This window comes from Triturus cristatus, chromosome 10, assembly GCF_964204655.1.
Source record: "Triturus cristatus chromosome 10, aTriCri1.1, whole genome shotgun sequence".
NCBI classification, from domain to species: domain Eukaryota; kingdom Metazoa; phylum Chordata; class Amphibia; order Caudata; family Salamandridae; genus Triturus; species Triturus cristatus.
In genome coordinates this window covers 487,624,143-487,640,557 of record NC_140593.1, presented here as the reverse complement: position 1 = coordinate 487,640,557, position 16,415 = coordinate 487,624,143, and the positions used below count along the sequence as shown (strand labels likewise).

The window sequence follows — 16,415 nt, the reverse complement described above, 5'->3', positions numbered from 1 at the left end:
TGATTGGATTTTTTTTCATTTTGGTGTTAAATAATTTGTTACATTTTACTCTATTTTACTAAATTGGTGTGGGATTTTTCTTGTGTTCTGACTTTATTAGTGTTTCAAGGGCTGCATAAATATGTTACATGTTGCTTTAAGTTAAGCCTGACTGCTTTTGTGCCAAGCTACTGGTGGGTTAAGCACAGGTTAATTTGAGGTTTGCTTGTGTTTCACCCTGGCTAGAACTGCAGTTTCTCCTGGAGTAGGGTGTCTCTCCCCACGACCAGTAACACACTTTCCTACAGTCACTCAGCTGACACAATTTAACAAAGTAGCACTGAGGATTTACACTGCCCATTTACATCAAGAAATAATTAATGACCACACCTGTGTCTTGTCCCTCTACTATGGTCTATGATGAATCTATCCATTACATTGGTATAACCTGGTGACAATCTTTTTTTTTTTTCTTAATACCTGTCTCTATCTTTGATTGAAGCTCGAAAAAAAAACAACCTTAGCAAGCCTATTAGGTGAACATTACTGAGGAACTGTCTCGTTCGTTTCTATCTTTTAAGATACTAGTGACTGTTCCTCCATACTCACTATCTTTCTTCAGGCTTTGTAATGGGACAGCCTCTGTTCTAAACTCAGTTCAACACAGCAAGTACCATGATGGATGGTGAAGAAAAGATGCATGTCTAGGCTTGACACCACCTGTACACTCTTTGATGAACCAAATATCCCTGCCCTCTCCGAGTTGATTATGTCAGGGCAGTCATTTTAGGTGTGGAAATACCTCAGAAAGGACCAGGCATTGTAGCCAGCAGCAACGACTTCCAATCCACTCACCTTGAAGCAATACAAAGGGGAAGCAAAAACATTTTACACCCTCTGAATCAACACTAAGGTGTTTCAGATGATAAATTTCATACCTTTATTCAGATATGCCAACTGTAAAATTAGGGAAACGGCCTTTACAACATGGGCTAAGCCATGCATGTCGCTTCCCCGCAAGTGCAACCACGCTTATGCCTTAACCACGCATATGCATGGTTAAGGCATATGCATGGTGTAGATGTTGGAATGGGTGGGCCCAGGAACAGGAAGGATCAGGAGAGGACGTGGTGAGGTAAGTGGGGCTGGGGCTGTGACAGGGTTTTGGGGTCGTTTTTAAGGATTGGGAGTCGTTTTTAGGGCTGGAGGGTCAGGGTTGTTTTCAGGGCTTTGGGGGCAGGGAAGTTTTTAGGGCTCGGGGGTTGGGTAATTTTTAGGGCTCAGGGGGGTCAGGTAGTTTTTAGGGCTATGGTGGGGACGGGGTACTTTTTAAGGTTCTGGTTGTTGGGGTTGTTTTTAGAGTTAAGGGGGTTGGGTTAGTTTTCAGGGCTCAGGGAGCTGGGTCATTTTTAGGGCTATGGTGGGAGCTGGGGTACTTTTTGAGGCTCAGGGGGTTGGGATCATGTTTAGAGTTAGGGGGTTGGGTTCGTTTTAGGGCTCAGGGGGCAGGGTAGTTTTTAGGGCTGGGGGTAAGTGTACTTTTTAGGGCTGGGGGTGTTGTGGTAGTTTTTAGGGCTCAGGGGGGTCAACTTCATTTTTAGGTCTCTTGGGGGTGGGGTTGTTTTTAGTGCTCAGGGGGACTCGGGTCGTTTTTAGGGCTCAGGGGGGTGGGCTTAGGTGTGAACTTAACCACACATATCCCTTTACCAGTCAAGCCCTTACCACAGAATTGTGTGGTAAAGGCATGCGTGGTAAAGGCATGCGTGATAAAGGAGCAGCGTTGTAGAGGCACGGCTGATTTAGCCATGCGTGCCACTATCATACAGCCATAAAATTCTTTCACACTTCTACCTCTTCCACCACCACCCAGCCAAAGACACAGATCACAAGAACATTACCCAACCTATCTACTCACTTACCATACGTGCACTCTCTAATTTAGTCATCATGATATTATCCTATTATCCTCAAAAAGACACAGGCATGTGTACTCTGACGCCATCTACTTATTACACACAGCAAATACCATCATGGAATCTCTCAGTCCATTGGAAGCTTTACATTGTACACATCCTTGAAGTCATTAAGACCTAATTTTAAGAAACACAAAAATACACTCACATATACACTTACATTCATAACCTAATATACATTTCACATGCACAAACATACAAACAGACACACATATTCATGCTCCATATTTTCTTGATACATATACAGAAAAAACACATATATATGCATAAGAATGCACCGCGCACACACACACATACACACACACACACACACACTCATGACCTAGTACATACTTTACCACACACCCTACATACACACACAGAGGCCTGCCAAGTATCACGCATCAGGCATGAAATGCATTGTCACGCATTTGCCACTGACCGTCACTGCACTCTGCTGACAGCACGGCTGAAACTGGCTGCCCACTTCGCGAAGTGCTAGTGCGCACCGGGCGCCTCTCACACACACACTGTGGACTGTGCACCCCAGGCCGCAGCAGACACTTCACTTGCCAGAGGCAGCTCAACAGTTAAAGATCACACTGCTCTCAGACTCCTCGGTGCTACAATGTCACAATATCTGTCTGCCTGCTGCCAAATTCCTGCGGCCGCCCGCTGCGCTTGAGCCTGCGCGGCTGTGATTCACTCTGACTGCCCAATTAAAATAAAGAGACCCGGTTGCATATTACAGGCTGGCGCATTGGGGGAGATGTAAACCTCATGACCTCCTGGAACAGGAATTGAGGTCGGTCAGAAGCGGAAGTGCCGGGGACTCGCCTGTACTCACTGGAGTTGTGCAGCCTGTCGGTCACAGTCCCGTCCGCGCGGCGGCGTCCCTCTCAGTCAGCTGATAGTCTGAGAATGACTAAGTGCGCTGCTGCCTGCGCAGGAGGGTCATTATATTTACCCAGCCACGGCATTGGAGTCCTGGCGGGACGGCAGAGCATCGACGACCCTCACCTGACAGAGTGACTCTCTCACTCAGAGTCAGTCAGTTAGGCAGCTTGGCTGCGCGGCATGATTATCATGAGAGGCATGGCGCTGCGGGGAGACTGCACGCAGCAGTGCTGCACAGCTGTGCGCCCGCTACCCAGTGTGCCTCCTGCAGCCAGACTTACGTTCACAACAAGTAAGTACTTTCTGGTCAGTGGCAGCCTGCAACTGACTTTACAGAAGTCATATTGTTACAATACCTTTATGTCACTGTACAGCAGCACACACGCAGCCGCCAGATCTGATCATTATTTCAGTAAAAGCTGCAGGGCTGCTCCGTATCATCTTCCTTCTGAGGTTTCTGATCATCTGCAAGATCTGATCCTTTCATCAATGCAGGCAGGGCTGATCATGTTACACAGAGGGTTATGATGATGATCTTCACAGTGACTTACGGGTGTGCGTGTAACCTGTTCCACCAAGGAGATCTGCATCATAAATCACCGGTAAGTGTATGAAAGCTGGAGTTGGTATTATTAAAGTGATCACATTTCTGACTGACAAATATGGCTGGTGTTATACCCCAGCCATCATGAGGTCAGTGCACAACTGACTCTCGTGTTATAGTGGGTGGGGCACCAGACCCCGGGTCGATCGACCGCTGAACCATTATTGATCTTTATGCTATAGCTCTCAGTGTCTTTTCCAAATATTGTTCAGCCGGCCAGGCTGTGACCCAGACCAGCGTGTGCCTGAGACAGCTTCTCCTAACAGTGCGATCAGGTACAAAGGCAACTAGGTTAGTGGCCTTCAATTTCTGGTGCTTCACAGCAGTTTAAAGAGTTTCTCGTTGCTCATGAGAAAGTGTCACTCATAGTAGTTGAAATGTCACTCATAATTACACTAAAATGAGCAACATGTCACACATAGTAATCTTAAACCTTGGCAGCTATGCACACATATGCCCAAATATGTACGTGATGCATACACACCGTAACACACACTAAACACACACACACATCCATGCCCCAATATGCACTTCGAAAATAAACACACTCCCCTACCGAAATCGATACCCATTGTGATAAATCACCCATGCACCGATCACCCTCATTCCTCAAATGTACCCGTCCTTTTTTATCATACACAAAAATCCATGAAAACACTCAAAAAAACGCGCTTGTACACAGGCACTCCAACTTGAAGTACTTTGTTTCCAACAAAAGCGACGTTTACTGCCTTACTTCGCCTAAGGGCCCGATGTCATGAAATGAATTCAACACATTTACCACTGTGCGAGTGCCTAAAAACTAACAATGCAGAAATGCACAGCTCTGCAAATAAAAAAGGAAACTGCAAAATGCAAATGACTGCCAAATCAGAGCACGCGTCTCACAAAGAAAAAAAAACGTTAGGTTTCAGTTTTATTACATTCGGGATGAGCGAGTTTGCTTGGTGGAGGGTTCTTCGAGAGATATAATTCAATGCCTGACCAGACAGATTTAAAAAGCCAAATAATGCATCAATAAATCCCATTTACCTCCATAAAAAGCAATGGCTTAGTCAATATTGGTGTTAATATCTAACTCATTTCGATGGATGAAAAAAGTCCGCGCCGAAATTCAATTAGCTCTTTCACTGAGGAGTGTCTAATGGAAAGCTCTAAAAACGCTCATAAATAAAGCAGGGAAAGGTTGTTAAATTCTGCTGTTTGAATGCTTGTTTGCAACCGCCGAGTTGAAGTCGTGTGTGTTTTCCAGCATGGAGAATCAGCAGTTATTTATTACTCTGTTTAATAAAAGCCTTCGAGCGGGTTTTCGCTGAAGGCTTATTACATGGTAGAACTGCGCGTTTGGAGACTGTCAACGGAAAACAGCAGGAAGTATTCGAAGCGAGTAATTTGTCTAATGAGAAAAGCATAATCAAGGTGGCGAGGTAGAAGAAGGGCCCCAAGAACCAGCAGACAACTTGTGCGGGGTGGGGAGAAGGTGGCAGGGAGGAAGAAAGAGGACTGGGAATCTGATTTATTTGTTAACCACCTTTATATACCAGAAGGCTTAATGGCGCTGAGCCACATATACAGGGCCGGACTAGCCGTAGCGGGCACCGGGCGTTTCCCTGGTGGGCCACAAGGGGGAGTGGGGCGGTTTTGGACCCCTGAGGGGCCGTTTTTGTTACTGGGGGCTGGTTTATAGCTGCAATATCAGCCCCCCAGCAACTAAAGCGGCAGCGGTGAGACGGGAGTGGTGCTTTCCCCTAGCACCCCCAGGGGCCGACCGAGCTGTTTGCCGGGGCCGGTTTCGGCTCCCAGTCTGACCGTGCACATATATCAACTAAACCACAAACATTCACTACAGAACATAAACCAACAAGCGTTGGCTAAGTCAATGGGTCCCTCTGATTGACTGGGGGGCACTTTGGAATGATTTTTTAAAGCACAAGAAAAACTATTCCAAGGTGACCGCCCCACATGAGTGCCCATAGGCGGCTATATTGCAATGGTTTAGAAACCATTTTAAGATGGCCACCTGCCATTGTGGGTGCCACTCAGAGTGCAAGGGGGCTGGGAAGAAGTAGGCACTATGGCGGGTGGGGCGGTCTAGTTTTTTTAATGTAGAGAGGGAGGGGTATAGAAAGGAGTGGCAGAGCAGGAAACCATAAAGAGAGGAGAGAAAATAGCCCCCCAGGCACTGTAATGCAAAGCCTGATGTCAGCGGTGGAAGATTGCAAGTTATCAATTCAAAAGACAGTGAGAATGGGCCATCAAATCAGGAGCAAGGTATTGAGACAGAAAACACATCCATCAAATCATGAGCAAGGGTGGACACAAAGCTCACTCTATGTCTATATTGGATAAAATAGGTGAGTAGGCAAGACCTAAATAAGAACTTCAGGAATTACAGCACAAGGAAGCCCCACAAGTTCTAAAAGAAATATAGTTCTGAATTTCCTTAAGCTCAATGGTCCGATTATTACAGATCTTAGGTGCCAAGTTCCTGAACCCTAGGCCCGCTCTCTTATAATCTAGCAGACATAGAGCCTTGGATAGAAAACTGGGTGCAGGGTGTGACCTGTAGTTGAATGCTGATGAGGCCAGGAAGTTCAGCCTTCTCCTCCCTATAAAAGATTTGATGTGTCATAAAGAGGCATTTAAAGATGTATTTAAAGTAGAATCTTTACTTTATGACAATCCAATACAATTCTGAGCATGCAGCTGGCAAGTGATCAAATAATTTGCTAAGTTTTGAACACACTTAAGCATTTGAGCTGGCACAGGGAAAGGCTGTTTCAGTAATCAAGCCTGGAGTGTACGCAAGAGGTGAAGATGGGGGTAAGGTGGATTTTTGGCAGGAAAGGTAACATTTTCATTATAATAGATGTAAGCAAGAACTTGAAACTGAATAGACTTTATTTTATCAAAAAGACCTCAGTGTCAAAGTTGCTGCCTTTTTTTCTTTGCCAGTGCTGTGGCACTTTAAACTGTCATGCACCAATTCACAACCTCATACCATAGTGTAAGGGGGCGTGTGTTCGGTCAGGCATAAGGTTAGTGATGGAAGAGAACCGTTCCAATACAAAAGTCATGCTTTAATACTTTTCCCAATTTGTATGTGTGTTGTACAGCTCAGCGTACACAATTGGACAAACGCAGAGATTTTTTTAACTTGCTCCACCATTACGTCTGCTTTGAAATGGTGTAGTTTTTTGGGCACAAATTGTTGTCTATAAATGATAGCAAGTAGAGGTTTACGTCAAAACACATGAGTGGTTGCATGGGAACACCTAGGTACCACCCATGGAATGCCCCCTTGAAGAAAAGTAGTGCAAAGTAGCGCATAACACAAAGTAGTGCTATGCACTACTTTGTGTTACTTTAAGCGGCACCACATCATGATTTGCACTGGCAAGTAAATCCCAAAACAGCAATTTGAGCAGTATTTGTCTCCCTTCCGGGACACAAGCCAGAGGCAAAGTGTTAGTAAATCTTCCTCCTGGTGTTTAAGAAGTAGATGACAAGAGTATCATTGGCATCTTCAATGTGCAGCCAACAATAATATTCTGCAGGTGACGTAAGATAATTTGTGCTATGGCGTCGACTAGTATGTCATAGGAAGCTTAGTCAGTCCCGCGAAGGCGATAAACTACTAAAACTGTTACAGTTACATCTGGGGCCGGTTGACACAGATAGACTCCTGTATCAGCACAGTTATCATGCCAGGCAAGTAGCCTGAAACAAATGCGACCACCCCGACCCCTTTGCCCCTACCTGCTACCTATAAGTGCTATGTAGATGGGTGATAAAATTATGGCAATATCAAGGCTGGGGGTTGAGTGGAGGTGATGGTGGCAACTCATGGAAAAATGTGTTCTAGGAAAGCGTTGGAGTCCAAAAGGGTGCAACCAATGATCAGAAATGTTCAGGAGGAGAAGAAACAAGCAAAGGAGTAACAATATATGTTTCTCATAGACTTTCTTTAAGGCGTGTCAGCCATGGGGTCTCTTGTTGGCAGAGGTAATTCACCCTGTCCAAGTAGGGACCCACACTCTAGTCCTGGTAAGTGTAGTACACACTAAAAGTTTACTTGTGCTCACCCTCTGGTAGCTAGGCAAAGAGCAGCCAGGCTACATGTTTATACTAATTATGGTAATTAGCCTGGCCTGGGTAGAGGAAGGGACAACCTTGAAAGGATCACAAGAGATACACAACATATACAAAACATGGCAGCCAGTTTGTCATTTTAACACTAGAACAAGCAATGCACAAAGTAGAGCTTTCATTGTGCAATACTTTTGCATTGGCACCATATTATTAACTATATTATAATTTGTTTTGCTTTTGATAGATGAAGGCTTAGATTGATAGCAGAATAAAGTTCCACAAGCATTTTGCTGCCAAACTACACTAACTTGAACAGGCAAGACACAGCAATACAGAGCCTACTCAAAGGAAATGCTGGTGTATTGCCTGTGTATAGACAACACCCAGAGAAAAAACACAAGGCATTAAGCAAATTCTGGATTCTCGATTCTAATTAAATGCCATATTGGCATCGTTTCTGTTGTCCTTCTCTACAGACTGTTATTCATTGCATATACATCACGACCCCCCGCATGTCACGCAGTAGAGGTCAGTGGCCCAGTGTTCTCTACACTTGGGGACGCACGCGCGTATGCATTGTAAGTCAGCAGCCATGCTGGGAGGTACTCATTTTGCATACGTCATGAGACCTCCGACGAACCTGTAGCCTCTGACCACCGCACGGCTGTCGCGAAGTGTAGGTTGCGGTCCAGAGTTTTTCAGCACGCATGACGTCGAGAACCAGGAAGTGCTCCCGCCCAGTCATGTTTATATACCCGCCAGAAAGATTGTTGAAGCACATCCAGTTCCAGAGGACGCCGGAAAAGGCTGAAACGCGGGCGAGCACCGAGACTAAGTAAGAACTTTCCTTGCTAAACCCAACTGTGGCAAATATACTATCCCTTCTGAATCTGACTCTAATCAGAATCCTCATCCATTCTTTTATTCCTCATCTAGTGTACCTAATAGGAGCTCACCCCTCCCTGGAACTGAACGATCATGGTAATACCGTGATTTAAGTAAATACCCTAGAGAAATTCCCGTACTTTTTGTTTCACGTATGAAAGCAGATACAGCATAGCACGCACAGTGCGCTTGTCAGTTCACCAAGCATTGCGGCACAAAATCGCGGTTACCAGCCACTATCATTCACAACTGTAGCGATAGTTGACAGTTCACGCGGATCGTATTGGTAATAGAAGACACTGGCATGTCTACCGAATTTGGCCACAAGCATGCTAGTTTTAAGCAAATAGCATAGCTCTTTACACAGCGGTAGTCGTCACAGGGTGAAGCACGAACCCATGACTAGAAAACATCGCAAGCATGCTCACTGTAGACGCGAGCAAGCATGGTACAAAATTGTATAGTATTGTATTTTTGCATATGTATGAGTGGCCACACACGTATGAGTGACACTGATTGAATCTATCACTACCGGGGCGATATAAGTATGGAATCGACAACAACAAACAATAAGCAAGTGATTTATATTTTATATGTTATATGTTGTATTGTCTTGTCGTTTTTCTTCATAGGAATTTTAACATTGATGGACCCAGACTTACGGTTAGTCCATCTAGCATGATAAACACACCTTAGTGAGTGTGTAAAAGTGCGGTAACACGTGGTTACATTTGTACCACTCACGTTCTCACTTTTTCACTACAGTCAGTATAGAGAGGTCCTGAAAAAAGCTCATTTATTTTTTTGAGAACTGAAACATGTTGATCAAAGGATAATCTAGACACTAATTGTAGCTCTGACACATTATCCATCTCATTGTTTTAATATACCCTGGGTCACTGGGAATAAAGTATTGAGTAGTGAGTTTCCCAGAGGTATTTTTAAATTTCACTTCACCCCAGCACCATCACACAAAAAACCCCCCAAAAACCCGCTCCACTGTAATCAGGTGTTGTAGCACAGCTGAGTAGCATTCGGCTACCCAGCAGGGAACCCAATGATGAAGCATGACACCAACCAGTTTGGTGTGTGAGGGTTCTTTTAAAGAAACCTTGTGGTGTTAAGACACTATGGAGTTGACCTTGCCACTCTCTAGTAGACCGTCTTAGTTGATTATTGCTCACAGATGTATACACAATTATCACAAATATATATACACGTAAACAAGGATTTGTGCAAATGTTTTTGTACACTTACAAAGATGGACACACAGTTACAAATGCACATCTATATACACAGTTACATGTAGACATTTTAGAAACCATATGCACTGAAGATCACACTGATAAACTCTGATGCACTTCCAGATGATATGGTGCCTTATTAAAAAGTATTTTTTTCTTATGTTCCCTAAGAATAGACTATATAGAAAATCATCTTTTCCACAAAATGTAAATGCTTTCAGGATAATATAACTTACCAGTATTTAAAAGTCGATAGCAATATTGTTTGCAAAAGTACTCTTAATTTTCAGAGACAGTATAAATAGTTATGCTTTTTGTCAATAAGACTTAATCTGTTAACAGTATTGAGCCAATGTAAGCAAGGGGGAAACAGCCTCTACTATGCAGCCAGAACTACGCAGTACGATTTCCATGCGGAGAATACAACAAACGCGTTGTTACCATGTGTGCCATTACCACGAAAGTTGTTACAACGACTTGCATTAGAGAACGTGTTGTTGGATTTGAAATCCAACACCCTCCCTACAATTTCACAGACTGGAGTTGGAATAGAAATTTATACTATTCCAAAGTCCAGCAATTCCATAAGGCAAGTCGTTGTAAAGACTTGCTTGGTAAAGGAACGCATGGTAACAACACATTCGTTGTACTAATCGCAATGTGATGGCATGCGTTGTAAAAGCATGCATGAGTGTGTCATACATCCAAAGACAAGCAGAGGTGACTGCTCAGAACGACACCTGCAGGGGATTTGCCAAATTGCTCCTACAAGTAGCAAAGGATGCAAGATGATACTTTTGCAAAAGAATGCTTGTTGAAAGGCCAGGAATGAATATAAGGCATACCGCACCTTGTCATATAGCTTTGCCCAGCGAGTGTAGAGTAGGTGTTTGCAAAGCCTTGAGGAACTCCCACAATTCTTCTTCCCAGTGGTGGCATTGATCACCTCGAGATCGGTGTTACCCACAATCCAGTTCACACTGAAATTTGGAGACTTTCCTGGTTCCCGGACCTCGGCGTTACTCACTCCTGCCAGAAGAAAGGATCGTAGTATTAGGCTCAGTGCAGCAGAGTGTAACTCCCTTGTGAGTGTAGCATAGTGTGACTTCCTTGTTGGCTGATAGTGTGAGCGTAGCAGAGTGTTGCTCCCTTGGCTCATAGTGTGAGTTTGGTATTGTGTGGCTCCCTTGTTGGACGATAGTGTGTGTGTAGCAAAATATGGTTCTCTAGGTGGTCGAGAGTGTAAGTGTAGCAGAATGTGGCTCCCTCGTTGGGCGATAGTGTGTGTGTAACAGAGTGTGGCTTTCTTGTTGGCCGAGAGTTTGAGTGTAGCAGAATGTGGCTCCCTTGTTGGTCAAGAGTGTGAATATAGCAGAGTGCAGCTCCCTAGTTAGTTCATAGTGTGAATGTAGCATAGCAAGGCTCTCTTGTTAGCTCATAATGTGAGTGTAGCATAGCGTGGCTCCCTTGTTAGTTAATAGTGTGAGTGTAGCATAGTGTGCCTCCCTTGTCAGCTCATAGTTTGAATGTGGCATAGTTTAGCTCCCTTGTTGGAGATAGTTTGAGTGCAGCATAGCGTGGCTCCCTTGTTGGCTGATAGTGTGAGTGTGGCATAGTGTGGCACCTTTGTTGGCTGATAGTGTAAGTGTAGCATAGTGTGGCACCCTTATTTGGTGATAGTGTGCTCTGTAGAGAAAGATTTTGTCCACAATGCCTCATAATATTAGCATTGCTACTCTTAATAGCTGAACTATATAGACGAACAAAATATCATATGGCATTTTGATAACAGCAGAATTAGAAAAAAATATGTTACAGCTGTACTAGTTACTCGTTACAATTGTTACTACTTTTAAATATGAAAAGTGCGACATTGGAGGTCAAACTTTGAATTGGCATGCGTAAACATTAAAATAAACACCCAAGGGAATTAAATTAGCTGGCACAAAAGGTAATATTGTACCAATAATACTGAATGTAAATGTCTCAACAGTGACACTAAAAATGATACAAAAGTAAATCAAGTTATTTGCAATCATGGATGACTTGGAAACATTTTTGCCAATTTTTCTGAAATTGTAATTCACAAAAGTAACTACTGGGAAGTGGATCCTGACAGAGAAAAGGAATATTGTAAACTCTTGTTACTTTTTAACCTCCGAATTTTTCACTAACTTACTTGGTGGTAGCCTAAGAGCCTCAGCTTATTCAGTATTCTGAATAGAGTGACATGTTAGCGAAAAATTACATAGAAAAATTGGTGCTGCAAAAAAAGTGGATATAATTGAATCTACATTGAATGTTTTGAATTAATTTCCAGAAAATCCGTTGACTGCACTTAAAAGCAAGAAGACTCAGGCAAAGTGAGCTCGTACAGTATATGGGAACACTTTTTCACCTACAACCCGGGGTATAAAAGTCCAGAGGAGGGCTTAGCTCTAGCAAGCATTTAGGAAGGGGCTGAGTCAGGACACTGCTCATGACCATAAACCAGTGGAACGGAGCTGAACGACCTAGTATATCTAGTATGTGTGCCTCCTTCCTTGGATAAAAGAATACACAGAAGACTAAGGACTGTGCTCCTGTGTTGGGGTACCTGGGTCCCACTGGAGATGAACTCAACCTATTGCCCTCTCCCCCTATCCTGTAATTTGCCTGCCTGAGGAAACACCAAAGGAAACAAAAAAGGTGTCTCTACTTTATGCCCTCATGGGTATAGGCAATGTAAAAAAGATTAAGTTATTCATTATAAGCGGCCTGGACCTTCCCCATTAAGTCCAAACCCAACCTCCACCCATCCCCCCTGGGTTAACAATACTCGCGATAATGGTAACTCCAGGGTGGGTGGTGGTAACAGGGATTATAGTTGTAACCCTGAAGTTGTCCTAAGAAATGAGACAATACTAGAAACAACACAAAAGCGCAATGTTCTCCCAAATATCAGAATTACAGAATTTAGAGACCACTCACAATGAGACACTAAAAGGCAATATTCCCCACCCCCACATTTAAAGCTAATGTTGTAAATGCTGGTGTTTTAATGAATGAATCCCAGAATAGAAAAACACAGCTTTGTACATGAGAAAGAACAAGTGATTGTTAAACACAGGATTTTGCATTTTCAACATCATTGACACTAGTAAGTTTCTAGTTTCTCTAAGAGAGTGCACATCAGGTGACAGTAGTGAATTGGCAGGGCACAGAAAGGAAGCCGTTACCAAGAATATCCATTATTTCAAAACTGATGTACAATACGCAATTTAAGAATTAGGATGAAATGAGCATGAACCTGTGTCAGCAGGTAGCCCAACAGGACCTGAAAAGAGTGAATTTTGGGTTGGTGAGGAAAGGATTATCCCTTTAGCACTACCTGTGCATTCATATTTTTCAATACAGCATACTACATCGATATAAAATATAAGAGGCAGGTCATTGATTTTATATGCCATTCCACTACTAGAGGTTAGCAGCACAGGAATGTACATTTGGGCCCAGATTTACTAAGGAGTTGCGCTATCCTTGTGTTAAGAGATATTTACTAATCCACGAAAGGGATGATATGCACTGCATGGGATGACTTTGTAAACAAAGCAAAACCAAAGTAATGGCTTGAACTGCGTTGCATTACCTTTCCTAGTGGTAGGTGTTCCATTGGTGGAGAATGGGTGTTCCTATACATCCATCCATTGGATATGAAGCAATCTCAGATTTACTAAAATCAGTAAACCTGGGGTTGCGCCACAATGGGTTGTCTCTTGAGAATAGCACAACGAGGAAAAATATTTGTAATATTCCCATGTACTTCTTCTTTCTATGTGTGATACATTCAGCATCACAAAGAGAACGAGAAAATTGCCTCTCAGGATTGTTTTTGTACAGGAAGGTATCCGTTCTTGTACAATACAGTCCTGATTGTACTGTGGCACCCTTGCACCATGGCCCAAGGGAGCCTGTGTTGACGCCAGACAGCACAACAAGGGAGTCCAAGTGCACGGTATTAAAGAAGATGTGGCACATTTCTGCTCTCTGTATCTCATGTAATGGAGTGCAGCAAGTTCCTTTGCTACATTGCGTTGTGTGAAATTTTAGAAAATTTGGTCCTTAATGTCATTTGTGAGTATTTCAGGGACCCATCAGAATGAAACAGTGTGCTTTTACCATTTGAAGATATAGTCAATTTGATAATGGGGTACTCATGGCATATTCATGTACTTGCCTACGATCTATTTTCAGTACCTGGAGATTACAGCGACAGTTATCCACCTAAAATTAAGACTATTGATTACACGATTCATAAACAGAACACTACTCCTAAAGGAGTAACTTTAAAGGAAAACCCTATGAAGTCAAGGAGTCTGTTTATGTGTTTCATTAAAATATAAACTGACTTTTAAATGCTACCCAAGCACTATTAACCTTTTGTAAACTCAAAGGGAGATATGATATAATGGGCCTGACAAATGTTACAAAGAAGTGTGCCATGTTAAGGGGTGGTGAAGGGAGGGATTGAATGATGGTATGTTATGTGATGCTATGGCTACAGCACCCAGTTGTCCTCACGCTGGAATTTAGCATTGGGAAAGCATCCTTGATCTAGGAAATATCCTGCAATTGGCTGGGTGTTTGCACCATGCAACATCAATGATTTTGAGTAGCCATCTAGTTTTGCTGTTGTCGTGTTTCAGGGGTCTTGGACAGTTGATGATCTCTTGCTAGAAGGGAATTATAATTGTGTACGCCCTGCAATTCGGCACTCTGTTAATTGTCTTCTAATTGCTTTTCATTAAGGCTGCCAACTGGTTTGTGGGACCCCACATTTGCATGCTATCTTCTTCAAATATCAATTAAAATAATTTAGTTGAGGAGGCAATTTGTGTTAACTGATACCTTTCACCTGGGAGAAATCTAGTTTATTTGAATATTGTGTCAAACGACACTACAAAAGAACTGATTGCAATTTTTGTGATGTTCATATTTCGCACTATGTGAAACTGCAAAACTTGGTGAGATTTAAACGGTGCAAAATGTTGTGTCATTATCTGCAGCACGTCACTGGTCAAGCAGAAAACATCTATCGGGAACAGAGTAATCACAGCCGCAAGACTACCTGTCCTTGACAGTCTCCTACCTGTATCTCTCATGGCTTGAACATGAGGGGATTCCCTTTCTTTCAATATTCATGCAAGATACTGCCAAGTGCATTTGCCTAACTGTTCTGAATATTTTTGAAATATTTTTGAAATGTCTCAAAAAGTCAAAATGTTTCCTTTAATGCTCACCCTATGCTGCATTTGAGATTCCTAGATAGATTTGCTAATCATCTGCTCTTGCAATTTATATGCCAGGGTCGCTTTTGATATGATTAGAGGTGAAAATATTATAGAACAAGATATACACTGGGGAATTATGGGCCTTTTATGACACATCACAATGTCTAGGAAGAGCTCACAAGTGAACACCTTTGGCTTGCATCATTTAAATGTTTAAATCATTGCAGATTTCCTGGAAAGACTCATTAGAATCAGTGAACAGACCACCCATTGATTGATGACACATTTGTAACTTTATTTATTTTTAAATCTACACTCCCCTTTTCTTAGTGATTTGCATTCAGTGATTGGTCATCAACTACAATGCTTTAATGTATTAGTTAATCATTTTGGAGTAGTTTCCATGAGAAAGTTATCCTAACTGTTGTGGATTTTAAGTGACCCCTTTACATCTAGCATTATTTAGTGATTTTACAACACTCTATGGGCCAAATGTACGACCATGACAATTTGCGACTTGCAAATTGCGCTCGATTGCGAGTCGCAAAATGCCATGTACAACAGTGTCTGAGACACTGTTTGCGATTCCCAATGGGATATTATATTGCATGCCTCATGAATATTCATGAGGCACTCGCAATTTGCAACCCCATTGGGAATGGCTGGCCCTCCCAGGAATGGTGGCCTGCTGGGCTCAGCAGACCTCCATGTCTGGGACTGCTTTTAAATAAAGCAGTTTTTTTTAAGTGCAACCCGTTTTCCTTAAAGGAAAACAGGATGCATTTAAAAAAAGAAAATTAAGCTTTTCTTTTCTTCTTTTTTTAAGGGCAGGTAGTAGTCCCTGGGACCACTGCCTGGCCCTAAAACATATTTTCCGCTGCATTTGCAAAGGAGAAGGTGTCCCCTGGGGACCCCTTCCCATTTGCGGGTGCATTACCACCGTCTTGAAGAGGGCGGTAAATTGCGAGTGTTTTGCGACCACAATTGCCATCACAAAACATTCATACATGGGGTAGAGAGTCGCTATTAGGAAGGGACAACCTTGAAACGCCCATTCCTAATAGCGAGTCGCAATTCCAATTTAGCGAGTCGCAAATAAATTGTACATGGCCCTATTGGTTTTTGCATGAGCATTCGGGTCGCTAACCCATTTGCGCATGCAATTTAGGGTCGTACTGTACACCTGGCCCCCAGGCCAGATTGGGTTAGAATTGTGTCCAAAGATTATACAGCTGGCACAACTCTATAAAACCTAATAGCTATTCTCATACCGCCTTGGATGATGGAAACCATGAGAATGTGAGCATGCGGCTATGCATTAGGATCGTGAGGCCAGGGCATGATATGGTTGAAAAGGAAAACCAATGCTACCATCAGATAAAAATACAATACTACTAAATGGATGTGAAAGCATTTGCTGTTTCATAAGATGCTACTATAGCAGAATTATAGGATTCTTAATTAAAGTAAAAATGGATGCATGTAAAAGAGA

General features: G+C 42.9%; 1 protein-coding gene across 1 annotated transcript in view; it reads right to left on the bottom strand.

Annotated features, from left to right (window-relative positions):
• Positions 1 to 16,415, bottom strand: part of ADARB2 (adenosine deaminase RNA specific B2 (inactive)) — a 515,069-nt gene that overhangs the window by 11,648 nt on the left and 487,006 nt on the right. The window contains exon 9 of the mRNA XM_085630113.1: positions 10,504 to 10,682. Within this exon, the coding sequence (XP_085486239.1) occupies positions 10,504 to 10,682 (179 nt within the window). The remainder of the gene's footprint in view (positions 1 to 10,503; positions 10,683 to 16,415) is intronic.